We start from the raw sequence: 15,192 nt of genomic DNA, 5'->3' as shown, positions 1-15,192 counted from the left end.
GGATGTCTGGGCCACAGGGCGTGAATAGCTTTATGGTTCTTTTTATGAACTCAGTGCCCTATTTAAACCAAACTTGCTCTCTTTCTGCTTTCATTGGCTGATCCTGCAATGCAGGATTTGGAGGCTTAGGCAGCTGGATCAGATCCTTGGAATCAGGCTCACATGGGTCCAGCCATGTCCTGCTTCCTTTCTTCACATACACAGAGGTTAAGGCACATTGGGAGCTGACATCACCAAGATGAATTCTGTGCCCAGGAGTCTGCAATTTATCAGAATATAAAGAATGTGGAAATGGAATTCAGCCTGCACATTTGTGTTCCTTATCGAATGTCTCCAAGCATGTTCCACGAGGGACATAAATGAAGCCTTTATCCAGGAGACACATTATCTCTGCGTGTGGCCTTCCACATAGTTTTCTAATGAAAGTCATTAGATGCTTGGCCCCTGGAGATAAGAGACAAGTTCTGCCCAGCCTGTGTTCCAGCCTGTGAGTCAGCGATGACATCAAATTCTACCCAGGGCTCTGCCTGGAAAGGCTACTCCAGGGTTCTTGGAAGGGCTTCTGGGAAAGGGAGGGGGGGTCAAGTGTCAGCCCCAGGGACTTGGGAAATGGGGCCAGGCTGGCAAATGCTCATTGAGTCCTACTGTGTGCCAGCCAAGGGATAGACAGAGGTTAAGAGACATTATTCCTTCCCCCCAAGAAATTCACAGAATAAAATAATCCAGATGTCCATCAACAGAAAAGAGAATAAGCAAAATGTGGTCTATCTGTACAATGGGATATTATTCCTCAATAAAAGGAATGAAGTACGGATACATGCTCCAATATGGATGAAACCTGAAAAAGTATGCTAGGCACAAAGGTACACATATTGCATGATTCCATTTGTATGAAATGTTCAGAACAGTTAAGTCCATAGCAATAGAAAGTCGTAGTTGCCAGGGGCTGGGGGAGAGAGGGGTGGAAGCAAAAAACAAAATAATGGTAACTCAGGTCAGAGCAAGCTAAAAGCTTAAAAACAGACATTAGACAGCTGTGTTCTCTAAAGCCTTTGGCCACCCTGCCACAAGAGACGGTTTATCTGACACCTTTTTTGAATGCTCCAGAGTCCCACCACATTGCATGGCTCCCTTCTCCAATCTCAAATTATTAATTTCTTAAGAAGACCATCTCTTGTTATAATGGTACAAACCAGGCCCTTGGTGTCATCCCTATCACAACCCAAATGGCCTAATAGGTATTTTTCTAAAGAAAAAGTTCCCAAGAGGAACTCTGGCATTAGTAGTGAAAACAATTTTTCCCACCACTAAAGTATCATAGTAATTTTGGCAAATTTAATTAATCTTGAAAGTTATCATGAACAACAAATATTACTCAGGAAGGCAAACAAAGAGCTAAGGTGGGGCTATATTAGTTCTGAAAAACCCTGAATTGGTACAGCCACTATGGAGAACAGTATGGAGGTTCCTTAAAAAACTACAAATAGAACTACCATATGATCACCTAGAGGGGTAGGATAGGGAGGGTGGGAGGGAGACGCAAGAGGGAGGAGATATGGGGAAATATGTGTATGTATAACTGATTCACTTTGTTATAAAGCAGAAACTAACACACCATTGTAAAGCAATTATACTCCAATAAAGATGTTAAAAAAAAAACCTTCATTGAACATTTATTCTATAAACTTTTCTGGAGTGCCAAAAAAAAAAAAGGAAAGGAATGAAGCATTAATACCTGCTGCAAGATGGATGAACTTTGAAGACACTATGCTAAAGTGGAAAAAGCCAGTCACAAAAGGCCACAGAGGATTATATGAAATTTCCAGAATAAGCAAATCCCTAGAGACAGAAAGTAGATTAGTGGCTGTCAGAGCTGGGGGAGGGAGGAACGGGGTGTGAATGCTATCAGAATATGGTTTCTTCGGGAGTGATGAAAATGTTCTAAAATTGATTGTGCTGATGGTTGCATAACCTTGTGTATATACTAAAAACTGTTGATATATATTTAAAATGGATGAATTGTATGGAAAGTGAATTATATCTTAATAAAGCTTTTGTTATAAAAAAAGAGAAAAGAAACTCAGAGGAGAGAGGCATATTATTTGAGGCAAGTTCTACAAGGTTCATTGAGGAAGTGCTGTTTGAGCTAATCGGGGATCAGCTTGAGGGTGATCACAGATGGACTAGGGAGAAAGGGGTTCCTGCAAAAGGAAGAGCCCAGACAAATGCACAGAGACATGAAGGAAGGTCACCAGCAATGAATTATGATAGGATGAGCTGTGACTTTGAGCTTCTGGGGGAATGATGGGCTCATGAGAATTTATAATTTTTGAACAGGTAATGCATTCACATAGTACAAAATGGAAAAGTCTCAAAAAGGCGGCCAATGAAACAAAAATCTCGCTCCTGTGTCTGTCTCCCACTCACCTAGTCCCCGCTCCCCACACTGGGCAATCACTGTTGCTAGTCTCTTGTATGTCCCTTAAGAGATATATTATACACATATACAAAGAAGTATTCATATGGGTTGTGTGTAAATGGAATTGGAACCTAATCAATGTCTCATACTTCACTTTTAATATTAGCCAAAATCTTAGAGATCCTCCCGAATTCGTATACAAAGAATATGTTCATGTTTTAGTGGCTATTTAGGATGTACCACCTTTTATTAACCAGTTTTCTTTAAATGGACGTTTAGGTTGTTTCCCATCTTTCCTTCTTACAAAATTCTGTAATAAATAACCATATATATATATATATATATGACATATCACATATGTATGAATTCATCTGTAGGTAAAGTTTCTAGAAGTGGAATTGCTCCATTACAGAGCTTGTACTTTTAAAAATTTTGATAGGTATTGTCACACTACCCACAATAGAGGTTGTACCAATTCATACTTGCATCAGCAATTGGTGAGAGAGCATGTTTCCCCACATTCTGGGGGTGTGTTTGGAAACATTGTCAGAGATCATTTCATATAGGGCCTTGAATACAAAGCCAGGAGGTTTGAACTTGATCCATTGACCATGGACACCTGTTGGAGGGTTTAGGCAGTAGGTGAGGATGGGCAGTTTGAAGTTTTAAAAGCTTATTTTCATGATGACATCAAATAAATTTTGTAGGAAATTTTTATTCTCAAACAGGCATGAGTGGTAATGTGATGAGTCAGAGAGCAGAAAAAATCTCCATTAGGATTGAAGCCATGTTGGGGAGAAGGTGATTATCATCTGGGCACAGCGGCCACAGACAATGGGGTTGGATATGAGCTCAACTTGGTTTCTTTACCATCCATAACTCTAGCTTTCCTGCCAGTTTCCTTTTATCGCATACTTCCCACAAGCTGATGGCTCCTCGTGAAACATTTAGCCCTGAAAGGTAATGACATAAAAACCGATAACAAGGAATTTTTATCAGAAGCTAATGGTTCACCCAATGACAAGCAGACAAGTGATACAGCAACTTTATCTTTCTCTACAAGACCTTTTTGCAAATTAGTTGGATTTGGAACTTCATGGAACAAAGAGCTGGGGGAAGCAAAAATGCAGACACATTAACAAGATGTGCATTAACAAAAATGCAGACACTTAAACAAGAAGTTAGTCACTATTATGTGATACAACAAGAGAAGGAAAGATGGATGGCAGCCAGTTGTGAAGGCACGAGCATATGAAGGACCTGAGAGCCAGGCCCATCCAGATGCTCCAGCCGTGGTTCAAGGATGAGCACCTTGGCCTTGGTACTCTTGGGGCTTGCCCTGGGGTTTAGGGCCATTATGGCTAAGCCAGAGGATGGCAGCTTTTGCTCTAAGAGCCAAGTGGCTTTCAGAGATGCTTGCTATGAATTTGTGCCTCTCGGCCGCACCTTCTATAGTGCCCAGAGCTGGTGTGAGGAGCAAGTAGGCCATTTGGTTTTTATTCATGGTGAGTCCACCCAGCTATTTCTGCAGCAGCACCTCACCCAGGACAGGGAACGGTGGATTGGACTCACATGGAACTTGGCTTGGAATGATACTACAGAAGGTAGGTGCCACGATAATTTTGTTTTATGGGGAGCTTGTGGCTGTGATTCTCACCATAGTTTCTTACTCAGAACTCCATGGAACAAATTAGTACATCCCAATTCTCATGGTAAGGAGACCCTCCTTTTTGGTTCTTTTGTGGATCAAATAAAAGAATTCTTGTGCAGTACCTAGCACAGAATCCAGCTTGTAGCTGACATGCTAGAAATGTCCCTTTCTTTGCTTGTGCCTAAGACTAGCTATGGCTTCTTCAGTTCTTGCTAGAATAGTGCCTGGCACTGTCCTGAGTGCTTCACGTCCATTTTCACAGTGAATGCTTATCATAACCGATGAGACAGTTATGATTGTTGTCCCTATTTTACAGATGGGAAAACAGGGTCTCAGGAAATAATGACTAAGCTATTTTCAAAGCACTTCCACATGTCCTTCCCCAACTTGTTATGAGGCTGAAGTGGGTTAAGTGCGTAGCACAGCTCAATTCACATTAGACAGTCTCATGGTAACAGTTGTCCTGGAAACCCTACCTTATCCTTCGCTCGGTGAGGACCCCTTCCTCCAACCCCCGCACGTTCAGGTGAGTCCTCCTCTTTGCACCTGTAGGATCTTGTCCACACATTTAGGAGAGCACTTTTGGCATGACTTCAGTTTTTAGTTGTCTTCCCCCCAGACTATGAGTTCTTCAAGGGAAGGAACCATTATTCTGGTCGGTTTTGTTTTCCCAGTGTCCATACACAACAAAAAATGAATGTCCGTATTTAAGCCTTACCCCTGCCCCATGAGGCAAGCACTGCTACTCTTATTTTATGAATGAGGAAAATAAGTCCAGAGGGATGAAATGAGTTGTTCAAGATGACAGCGTCCTGCTACCTCCCATTGCCCAGTAGAAGCTGCTGGGTTTTATAAATGAGTAGCTTGGTCTGGGCTGAACACCTGTAGAAATGTACCAGCGTGGATGGAAATACTTTAATAAAGGAGCAGCCGGAGAAGCTCATTTTAGGAAACTCACAGCCAAGAGATTTGAATTCTAAAATGCATCTTCAGGCAACATCTACTGAATGGTTTCTTGCTTTGTAGATGCAGAAATTGTGGATTTCTGTATATCGGACACCCATTCACATGCAGTTAAAGGAGCGTGTCTATTTAAAATCTCCAAGGGATACTGCATGGCTGCTACAGAAAATGGGGTAGATCTGAGTAGGCTGATACGTCCCAACCTCCATCGCTCAGTGTTATTTAAGAAGCAAGGGACTGTCCTGGCTGTGTGTGATATGATGGCATTTATGTAACTAGATTTCAGGCATTCATAAATGTTGATGTATGGATACAATTCATCCTGGAACAATTTTCAAGAAACATAACAATAATGGGAGTAGTCCATAGGTTGAAAGAGGGAAGATGTTTTCACTTTATACCCTTTTATGTTCTTTGAATTTTTTAAACCATATGTATGGATTTCTTTTCCTTAAAAAAATGGTAAATGTATTTTTGAGTCTTCACAGTAAATAGTTTACAGCCAGTGTTTTCTAGACCTCTGGTGTACCTCTGTATTACACACACACACACACACACATACACACACACACACACACACACACACACACACACACTTCTTCAACAATCATGTTGGTGTATTCAAGGCTCTGAAGAGTACCAAAATCATGAAAATTGCTTCCACTTTAACTCACTGCTGCCCAAGTATATTTGACAAGGGCCCCTGCTTCTCTCTGGAGTATGTCTTGCCATCCTGAGGCACACTTCTGTGCTCTTTTTTATTTTATTTTTTAAATTAAAAAAAATTTTTTTTAATTTATTATTATTATTTTGGCTGCATTGGGTCTTCGCTGCTGCGCATGGGCTTTCTCTAGTTGCGGTGAGCGGGGGCTACTCTTTGTTGCGGTGTGCGGGCTTCTCATTGCGGTGGCTTCTCTTGTTAGGGAGCACGGGCTCTAGGCGCGCTGGCTTCGGTAGTTGCAGCATGTGGGCTCAGTAGTTGAGGCACGTGGGTCCTAGAGCTCGCGGGCTTCAGCAGTTGTGGCTCATGGGCTTCAGTAGTAGAGGCTTGTGGGCTCTAGAGTGCAGGCTCAGTAGTTGTGGTGCACAGGCTTAGTTGCTCCGCGGCATGTGGGATCTTCCTGGACCAGGGATCGAACCTGTGTCCAAGCTACTCATTGGCAGGCGGATTCTTAACCACTGTGCCACCAGGGAAGTCCGGTGCTCTATTTCAAATTGTGGTTACACATTACTGGAAGCATCATCTATTTAATCAAACCTCTTTGTATGGGCTCTTGGGCTCGGCACCCCGGTTTGTAGGCTGAGACCTTATCTTGGAAGATAGTGGCTAGGTGATGCCCCTTCACTGGCATGGGACAGAGAGCCCTTCAGCCTGTCAGCACTGCCTGAGCACCCACTGCACACAAGGAGTGGAGCTGGGGCAAGCTCTCTGCACACCAGGATCAGGAGGACCCTTCCAAGTCCTAGTGGTCATATTCCCATCCCAGGGCCCAGGATCTGGCTGGACACCTCAAATGTGAGCTACAGTCACTGGCGCCGAGGGCAGGATGCTTCTGTAACCAACCCCTGGGGCTACAATGGGAGAGACCCTTCCTTCGGGTGGTTGCCCTCGGACAACTGCACACAGGAGTTCGCCTTCATCTGCGAGTTTGGTGAGCTGGCCTGTGCTGTGGGGTCTCCTTCCTTCTTTCTTTCTCTGACTCTCTCTCTCTGTCTCTATCTCTCTGCATCTCCTTCTGTCTTGTTCTCTCTTTTTCTGTATCTCTCTGTCTCTGTCTCTCTGTCTCTATCTCTCTAAATGCCCACAATCTCCAGCTGTGTGATGCTCTGTGTCTCACTTCATCTCTCCAGCTCATGTCCCGCTCTCTCCCTGTCCACTTACCTGCCTACCTGCCCTCTAGTCTCACTTGTCTCTCTGTCTTCCCCTCTCATAGCCCACATTAGAGGGAAGTGCTCAGCCCTATCTCTGCTCCCTTTCCAGTCTTCCCATGAAGAGACATGTGGTCCCAGGAGGCTGTTCTCACTCACCCTTGACTCCCACTCCCTGGTCAGCCTGGCTTTGAGCCCCTCACCCCCGCATCTCACTCCCAACTCCCAAATCCCCCCACGCTCTGCTCTTGTGCCCTTTCCAGCTGCTGCCTGTGGTAGGCCCCTTTTGTGGGCCCTGGGAACCCCTTCCTGGGGACTTTGTGTGCGAGTCCCCGCAGGAGTGGCCCGAGACCCACACTGGGTCCTGCCTGCCATGGGGGGCCTGGTCTTGGAGCTGAGCTGCCTTGTGGTCCCCTGACCCTCAAGCCAGCCTTGACAGAAGGTTCTGGGCTTCCAGGCCCAGTCCCCTCCCTGGTTCTAAGCCCCTCATTGGAGACTCTGGCACCCAGGCCCCAGTCTGGGTTCAGACACTTATGGGGACCCCTGCTCTATATCCCCCACAGTCAGCTTTATAGAGGCCACGCAAGCTTAACTTTCCTGCCTGGCCGATTCGGAAAAGTCGAAAGCTTTGTGGACCTGTGGGTTGTGTAGCTTCCTCAGTTCTTACCAAAGCTCCCCCCAAACCCCATCCCCTTCCCCACTCCCACTGCAAGCCTGTCTCAGCACCGTCGGCCCCCAGGGTCTTGCAGTCCCTGGCACGAAGTCACACTAGGAAGAGCTAACATACATCCAGCAGGAGTTCCCGGCACTGAGCTGTACGTGCCTCTGTGCACTTATTTATCACACAGTAGAAATACCTCCATCATTCTGTCGCAGGCCCATGATAAAGCTAAGAAAAGTGATGCTCAGAAAGGGTAAGTTCCACACAGCTGGGAGGTGACAGAGATGAGACGCGAAGATCAGAGAGAGAGACTGGGAGACACTGTGCTGCTGGCTTTGAAGATGAAGGAAGGGGCAGCCTCTAGAAGCTGGAAAAGGCAAGGGAGTAGCTTCTCCCCTAGAGGCTCCAGAAGGAACCAGCCCCGCCCACACCTTGATATTAGCCCAGTAAAGCCCATTTTGAACTTCTGACCGTAACTGTAAGAAGATAAATTTGTGCCGTTTAAGCCACTAAGTTTGTGGTCATTTGTTACAGCAGCCATTAGGAAACGAACACAGATTTTGATCTCAACCCCTGCCCTGTGGCGGTCCCAGCAGGCAGACGGGCCTGAGTCTGAAGCCAGTGTTTCCTACTTTCTGCTGTGCACGTCTGAGCCAGGTCATTCTTTATCAACAAATGTTTACTGAGCATAGACCACATGCCAGGAGCTGGGCTGGAGTGGGGTTTCAGCACAGTGACCCCACAGAGCCCGATGTTACCACAGGGGAGGATAATAGTGCAGCTCATAGGACTGGTATGAAGACTCGATGAAATCACTCATGCATTCAGCAAATGCTTGTTTAGCATCTATGATGTGCCAGGCATTGTTTTCAGAGAAGTCTCAAGGAAGGCACTCGAAACAGGTGGAATGATACTTGCCACTTTTACAGCCCTGACCCTACTTGTACAGACTCATCTGATCCTCCTAACGACTCCCCCCATAAAGAGGAGGCACAGAGAAGCTGAATAACTTGCAGAAGACCACACAGCCCGAGTGTGGCTGGGCTGGCCCTGACCCTGGGCAGTCTGGCCCCAGAGCTATGCTCATGCCCTCCACATCATCCCCTTGCTGAGTCAGCTCCCACTGTGTCCTTGCATCTCACAGTCCTGACCCCTGAGACCCCTCTGCTTCCCATTACTTGGGCACTTGCCCATCTGTGACCACGAGCCCTCCTTAGGTGTCCCCTTACCTTTGCCACAGGTGTCGGCCAGAGTCTGGCCTGCGAGAACCTCAATGCCACCATGCACTGTGGCTCAGGGGAGGTGATCCAGATCCAGGATGCTTTCTATGGGCGCCAGACTCCCCATTATTGCATCCAGGATGCCGGGGACCCCTCAGACCTGGAGGAGGAATGCAACTGGGTCAGCGTCAAGGACGAAGTGGCAGGTAGGGCCCAAGGGCTCTGTAGCTCTGGCTGCAAATGCAGGGCACTTCCTGGTGTCCTGTGCCCAGCAAAGGGTCTGGAAGGATTGAACAACCTTCATATCTGACCTTGGGCTTCCATCATATAGAAAATTGGCCAGTCTGCCCACAGTACCAAGCAGGGGAGTAAGGGGGCCGTGGCTCACCCTTCACCTGACATCAAACCCACCTGGCGGGTCAGGTGGACATTTTCCTCCCCACCCCAACTGGGTGCAAAAACGTTGCTTTCTTTTTTTAATTTAAATTTTTAAAATTTCGAAATACTTCAAACACACGTACAAGAATGAAAAAAGTTTCAGTGAAATCCTCTGGACCCACTACCCAACTTTGTCAAATCTTAGTATTATGCCATATCTGCTTAAGATTCCCTCATTACAGAAATGAATAAAACATTAGATTCGTATCATCTGTCTTGATACATGTTGTACTAGTTTGTTTCACTTATTATGTAACTATATCATAGTTTGTCTTTTCCTCTATTGAGAGATGTGCAGGATTGTTGCTTAATCCTTGCTATTGCGAATAGTCCTGAAACAAACAAACGTTCCAGGTGGTATCTCTCCTGTTCTGGATGGTATCTCTCCTTCACGTGGGAGAGTTTCTCTAGGGTCTTATTTTTCTAAATCAGATTAAATCTGCCTCTGAGCCAGGTTTGTCTGGTGACAAGGATTTTCCCTTGGAAAGAAACTTGCACCTCTCCCCGCTACATCTGACCCACATCACCCCTCCTCCCCTTAGAGCAGGCGTCAGGGAAAGAAATGCGGACATCAGCCAGTTGGTTCTCTTCGTCTCGCCTCGTTGCCCCAGCACTCCTGAGGCTGTGGCCCACCAAGGAGGAAAGGCCCGGAGGACGGGCCAATGGGTGTGCCTCCTTCACAGATGGAGCTCAGTGGGCTATTTCCTTAAAGGCCCAGATGCAAGCTTCCAAACCTTGTAGCCACACCCAGAGGGCACATTGGATGGGAGCCCTGCATCCTTTTGGGGAGGGTTGGAGGAGATCTGGGCAAAGCCCCAGGGGGGCTGTTTGTACCTAAGTGTCACCATCACTCATTCATTCAGTCAGTTTGCTGACAGACGTTTATTGAGCACCAAAATTGTGCCATGCACTATCTTGGGCTCTGTGGATGCAGGGGTGAATCAAACACAGTCTGTTCTTCGAAGGGGTCACAGTCTAATGGGGAGACAGAAACAAATACAGGCAATTACCTAGCACTGTGCTCAATGTCACACAGAAGGGAGAAAAGGTGCTGTTCAGTTACTCATGCAAGACTCATTTTGTACCTGCTATGTATCAGGTACTGTTCTGTGTGCTGGAGATAGAGCAGTGAACAAAAACAAAGCAAAACAAAACATTCCCTCTCTCTTGGAGATTGTAGTCTAGTGCTGTGGATGCACCTAGTAGGGTACAGATCTCACACTGAGGGGTATAGCAAACTGGGTCCCAGCAGGAAAACAGAAATCATGCTAGGTCTTCCAACAGAGGGAATTTAATGCAGGGAATTGGTTACCCAATTACTCAGTCACGGAAGTGCTGAGAAGCCGAATAGGGGATGATGATCCAACCCTGAGATTAGAGGAGCAGAAAGCCGCTACCACCCCAAAGGGCTGGAGGGACAGCCATGGGGGATGTCACACCAAAACCAGAAGTCAGGGCCACCCGGCAGGTGCTAGAACCATGATCTGCCCTGTGGGAGCAATGACCACGGAGGGAGGGATGGGCCCCAGGGAGCTGGAGCTTCAGAGGAGATGTGGTGAGAGAGAGGGCAAAAAGCACCCTGCCCTGTACCTCTTCCCGTCTGGTGCAGGCAGACTTTGAACCCCCAAATTCCCACCCTAGTCCCTGGAACTGAGGGTATGATGAGATGCCATGCCCATGAATATGTTAACTTACGTGGCAAAAGGGTCTTTGTACGTGTAATTATGGTTGCTAATCTTAAAATAGTAAGATTATCCTGGATTATCGAAGTGGGTACAATCTAATCACATGAGCCCCTCAAAGCAGAGAATTCTCTCTGGCTAGAAGCATAAGAGAGGGGTGGCAGATGGAGAAGTCAGTGAGATTCAAGTATGAGACAGATCTGACTCCTCACTGCCAGCTCTGAGAGACAGGGGGTCACATGGGAGGACTGGAGAGAGGCCTCTAAGAGCTTAGGGTGGTCCCAGCTGATAGCCAGCAAGGAAATGGGACCTCAGTCCTACAGTCCCAAGGAACTGAATTCAGCCAACAAGAAGAATGAGACTGGAAGTAGATTCCTCCCCAGAGCCTCTGTGACACCTTGATTTCAGCCCTGTGATACCCTGAGCAGAGCCCAGTTGAGCCCACCCAGACCTCTGACCTCCAGAAAGGTGAGGTAATAAATGTGCTGTTTTATGCCACTACGTTTTTGTAATTTGTTACAGCAGCCATTGGAAGTTAATATGTCGTCTTCAGTCTTCCATCAGCGCCTGCCAGTGCACAGGGCAGTTTGGGAAATGTAGTTCCCTGCAATTTGGAACCAAGTAGGGTGAGGGTGGATCTGTGGACCAACGGTCAAAGGGCTGGTCACCTTCCCAGAAGAGGTGAGATCTAAGCTGAGACCTGAAGATATGATAGGAGTCACGCAGGAAAAGGACAGCTGGGTGAATGGGGATGGGTGTTCTGGGGAGAGGGAGGAACCCATGCAAGTCCGAGGAAGAGCGTGGTAGGTGCAGGGAACTGCAAAGCACTCAGCACGGGGGGAGGTGGGGCACTAGTGCCTGAGGAACCCAGACCCTAGCCCCAGGATGTTGGGGAAGCACTGGAGGGTCACAGCATCTGCCTGTCCCTTCTCCAGGCCTCTCTGTAGGCATCTATTATGTCTACATGGGCAGAGGGAATGGGTGTTGGGATGACCCTGAGCCTTCTGGCCTTGGGTCTCCACACTCCTCCCTCCTGTGGGCACCTGGTGCCCGTGGCAGACACAGGGTTCCTAATCTTGTGCCCTCTTTGCCAGTTCTCAGGATGTAGGTTTCTACCTTAGACCATCTGAGTAGATGCTACTGGACCAGTGGTTCTCAAAGTGGGGTCCCTGGGCCAGCAGCATCGACATCGCCTGGAAGCTTGTTAGAAAAGCAAATTCTCAAGCTGCCCTCCAAATCTACTGAATCAGAATCAGGGTCTGGAAATTTTTGTCTTCATAAACCCTCCAGGGGATTCTGGTATTCTGAAGTTTGGGAACCATTGTGCTGGACCCTGAGATATTTGAGGGCAGGAATCTTGCTTGTTTCTCCCCCAGCACCGGGCTCAGTGCCCGGTCTTCAGGAGATACCAACAGGTACTTGTTGGGGGGATGGTGGGTGAATGAACGAATTCAAGGTCACTCATCTCTGTCTGACCCTATCCTTTAATGTCCTTCACACGGTTTCTGCTTCCGCTGGGATGTGGGTGCCTCCCAGGCCAGTGCCAGGGGGCTGCAGGCCTGCCAGGGGGCAGCAGATGGGACCTACTTTGGAGACCTGTGCCCCACCTGGGGCAGTTACCTGTGGGTGCAGTACCACTGCTGGGAAGGTGAGTCCCCAACTTGCCTGGGTGTGGGAATTCCCTTCTTATCTCTAGCCCTCCTTGGAGCAGAGGGTGCAGCTATCCATGGGGGTGGATCTGCTCAGTACTGAGAGACCTCCTCACCCAAAACTGCTGCCCTGTGGCTTGCCCTCCCCACCTGGCTTAGCTGCAGGGTAAAGCATTTGAGGTTCAGTTGCAAAACAAGCCATCAAGCCAGAAGTTGAAAAACAACTGTTTTAACCCCAGGACGCTTCAAATTAAATTTCATGCGGTGACCCAATAAACACAACAGACAAAACCAAGATTACTTGATTGGAAGGATTCCCACATGCCACACGCACTCAACCACCACCCTCCCTGTAGACTGCCATTTTAGAATGCACAGGGACTTTTACAAATCTAAAAAACCATAAAAATAACCCATATTACCAGAATTTATAAAAGTTTTATAAATCAAGAAGGAAGACTCCCTCCCTTCAATTCAACAATTCTACTCCTCATAAAGAAACTACTCAATTGTTTAGAATAAATTCTTCCCTGCTTTTTAAAGTGTTTTCATAGACATGGCTGTGTATGAACATATAGATGTATATGTCTACAACTCAATTTTTTTCACTTAATAATATATCCTGGACATCTCTCCAAGTCACTACCTTATTCTTTTAATGACTGCATAGTATCCCATCGTAAGATTATGTCAAAATTTATTTAACCTGTTCCCCTCTTTTTTTAAATTAATTAATTAATTTATTTTTGGCTGCTTTGGTTCTTTGTTGCTGCACGCAGGCTTTCTCTAGTTGTGGTGAGCGGGGGCCACTCTTCATTGCGGTGCGCGGGCTTCTCATTGCGGTGGCTTCTCTTGTTGTGGAGCACGGGCTCCAGGCGCGTGGGCTTCAGTAGTTGCAGCACGTGGGCTCAGTAGTTGTGGTTCACGGGCTCTAGAGCGCAGGCTCAGTAGTTGTGGCGCACGGGCTTAGTTGCTCTGCGGCATGTGGGATCTTCCCAGACCAGGGATCAAACCCATGTCCCCTGCATTGGCAGGCGGATTTGTAACCACTGTTCCACCAGGGAAGTCCAACCTGTTCCCCTCTTGATGGACCCCTTTTGGGGTTGCTTCTGAGTTTTTGTTGTTATGTATCACTCTGCAGTGCTCTCTTGTGCATTCTTGTGCATATATCTTGACATACGCCTGGGATTATTTTTAGAGGAGAGATCCCTCGTAGAGGAAATGCTGGGTCACAGGGTACGTGCATTTTAAATGTTAGTAGACATTGCCACATTACCCTCCAAGATGGCTGTATCGAGTTCATTCCTATCACAGTGTGAGTGCAAATTTCCCCTCAAGCTGGGACGCCACATTATGCCATTGTCCAACCAATTAATCGGTCAGAACGGCAAATTCTACCGAGTCCGTGAGTAATGGTTCAAGGAGCTCTGAAGGGGAAAGATGAGTCAGAGAAGGTTGGGGTCCCCAGGGGCCATCCAGGAGAGCGGGGTCCTTGGGGACAGGAGGAAGAGGGCTGCACGGAGGAGAGGATGCAGGAAGCGGGGGTGGCACTAGTTTGCAGAACACACTTGGGTGGAATAAGAGTGAGCAGGGTGTCTTGTTCCATTTTCTGGGAAGAGAGGCCACATGGTTTGGCAGCATTTTCCGTTTGGTGGTTTTGCTCCTGGACAAAGGGTGCCCTTGGAGATCTGCCAGTTGCAGCCTTGCTGTCATCAGACAGACGGGTAGCTTAGGGGTAGCGGGGTGAGTTGGGTCTGGCTACCACATGGACCAGATTTTCTGTCCTGACTTTGATTTCAAATATCTTGTCCCTCGTGAATCGGTGGGTTCTGATCACCGTCAGTTTCTGATTTCTGAAGGGAAGGACTTCATCCAGCAGTATCCCCTGCCCCCCAGCTCCTGCCTCTGTGCCCAGAAGGGCCTGCTGCACCCTGAGTTTCCTCGGATGATCACGAATCCGTACCAATCAGGACCACAGTGGCTTTCTGACCAGCTCAAGAAAGTCCTTTTCATTTGCATTCAGGTCCTTACATATTTTCCCTTCTCATTTAAGTCAGAAACCAAAAGACTGTGCTGCACCCATCAGCCCATGGCTGGGTGAACCGCCACAGATTCTACCCCTCACCCCATCCTCCAGGCCAACTTGTGAAGCTCAAATTTGTAAAATTTAATGTGCACTAAACTGCTAACGATGATTCATCAGCCACCCTAGCTAAGGAGATTTTCCTAAAGGTGCTTTGCCTCTTGCCTTTTTAATCATTATAAAATACACTTAGACAATCAATGGATCCTGGTTAAATAAATTAGGGTACATCGTGCAGCTATTAAAGAGTATAAGGCAGCTCTAACTGAATTCATATAGAACAATCTCCAAAATACTCTAAGTGAAAAAAATGGAAGGTGCCAAATAGTGAACAGAGCACCATTTGTATAAATAGAAAAGTATGTACATGCTTGTGAGTGTGTAGGTATCTCTGGGAAGAGACCCAGGAGACTGGTAACAATGGCTGCCTCTGGGGAGCAGAACTGGGGGACTGAGGGGTAGCAGTCGGGGAGGACTTTCTTTTCACTGTAGACCCTTTTGTACACTTCAGATTCTGTATCTGGGTCATGTATTACCTAGGAATGAAAAATAAAATT

The 15,192-nt window shown here is 47.1% G+C and overlaps 1 protein-coding gene across 1 annotated transcript in view; it reads left to right on the top strand.

Moving 5' to 3' along the window:
• Nucleotides 1-3,722: 3,722 nt before the first annotated feature.
• LOC112393470 (polycystin-1-like protein 2) overlaps nucleotides 3,723-15,192 on the top strand; it is an 81,857-nt gene continuing 70,387 nt past the window's right edge. The window contains 4 exon segments of the mRNA XM_024735719.1: nucleotides 3,723-4,023; nucleotides 6,521-6,685; nucleotides 8,804-9,002; nucleotides 12,451-12,551. Coding sequence (XP_024591487.1) covers nucleotides 3,723-4,023; nucleotides 6,521-6,685; nucleotides 8,804-9,002; nucleotides 12,451-12,551 — 766 coding nt within the window.

Source organism: Neophocaena asiaeorientalis, unplaced genomic scaffold (assembly GCF_003031525.2).
Source record: "Neophocaena asiaeorientalis asiaeorientalis breed wild unplaced genomic scaffold, Neophocaena_asiaeorientalis_V1.1 scaffold40, whole genome shotgun sequence".
Taxonomy (NCBI): Eukaryota; Metazoa; Chordata; class Mammalia; order Artiodactyla; family Phocoenidae; genus Neophocaena; species Neophocaena asiaeorientalis.
Note: the sequence above shows the minus strand (reverse complement) of the source record. Positions and strands in the feature narration are given on the sequence as shown.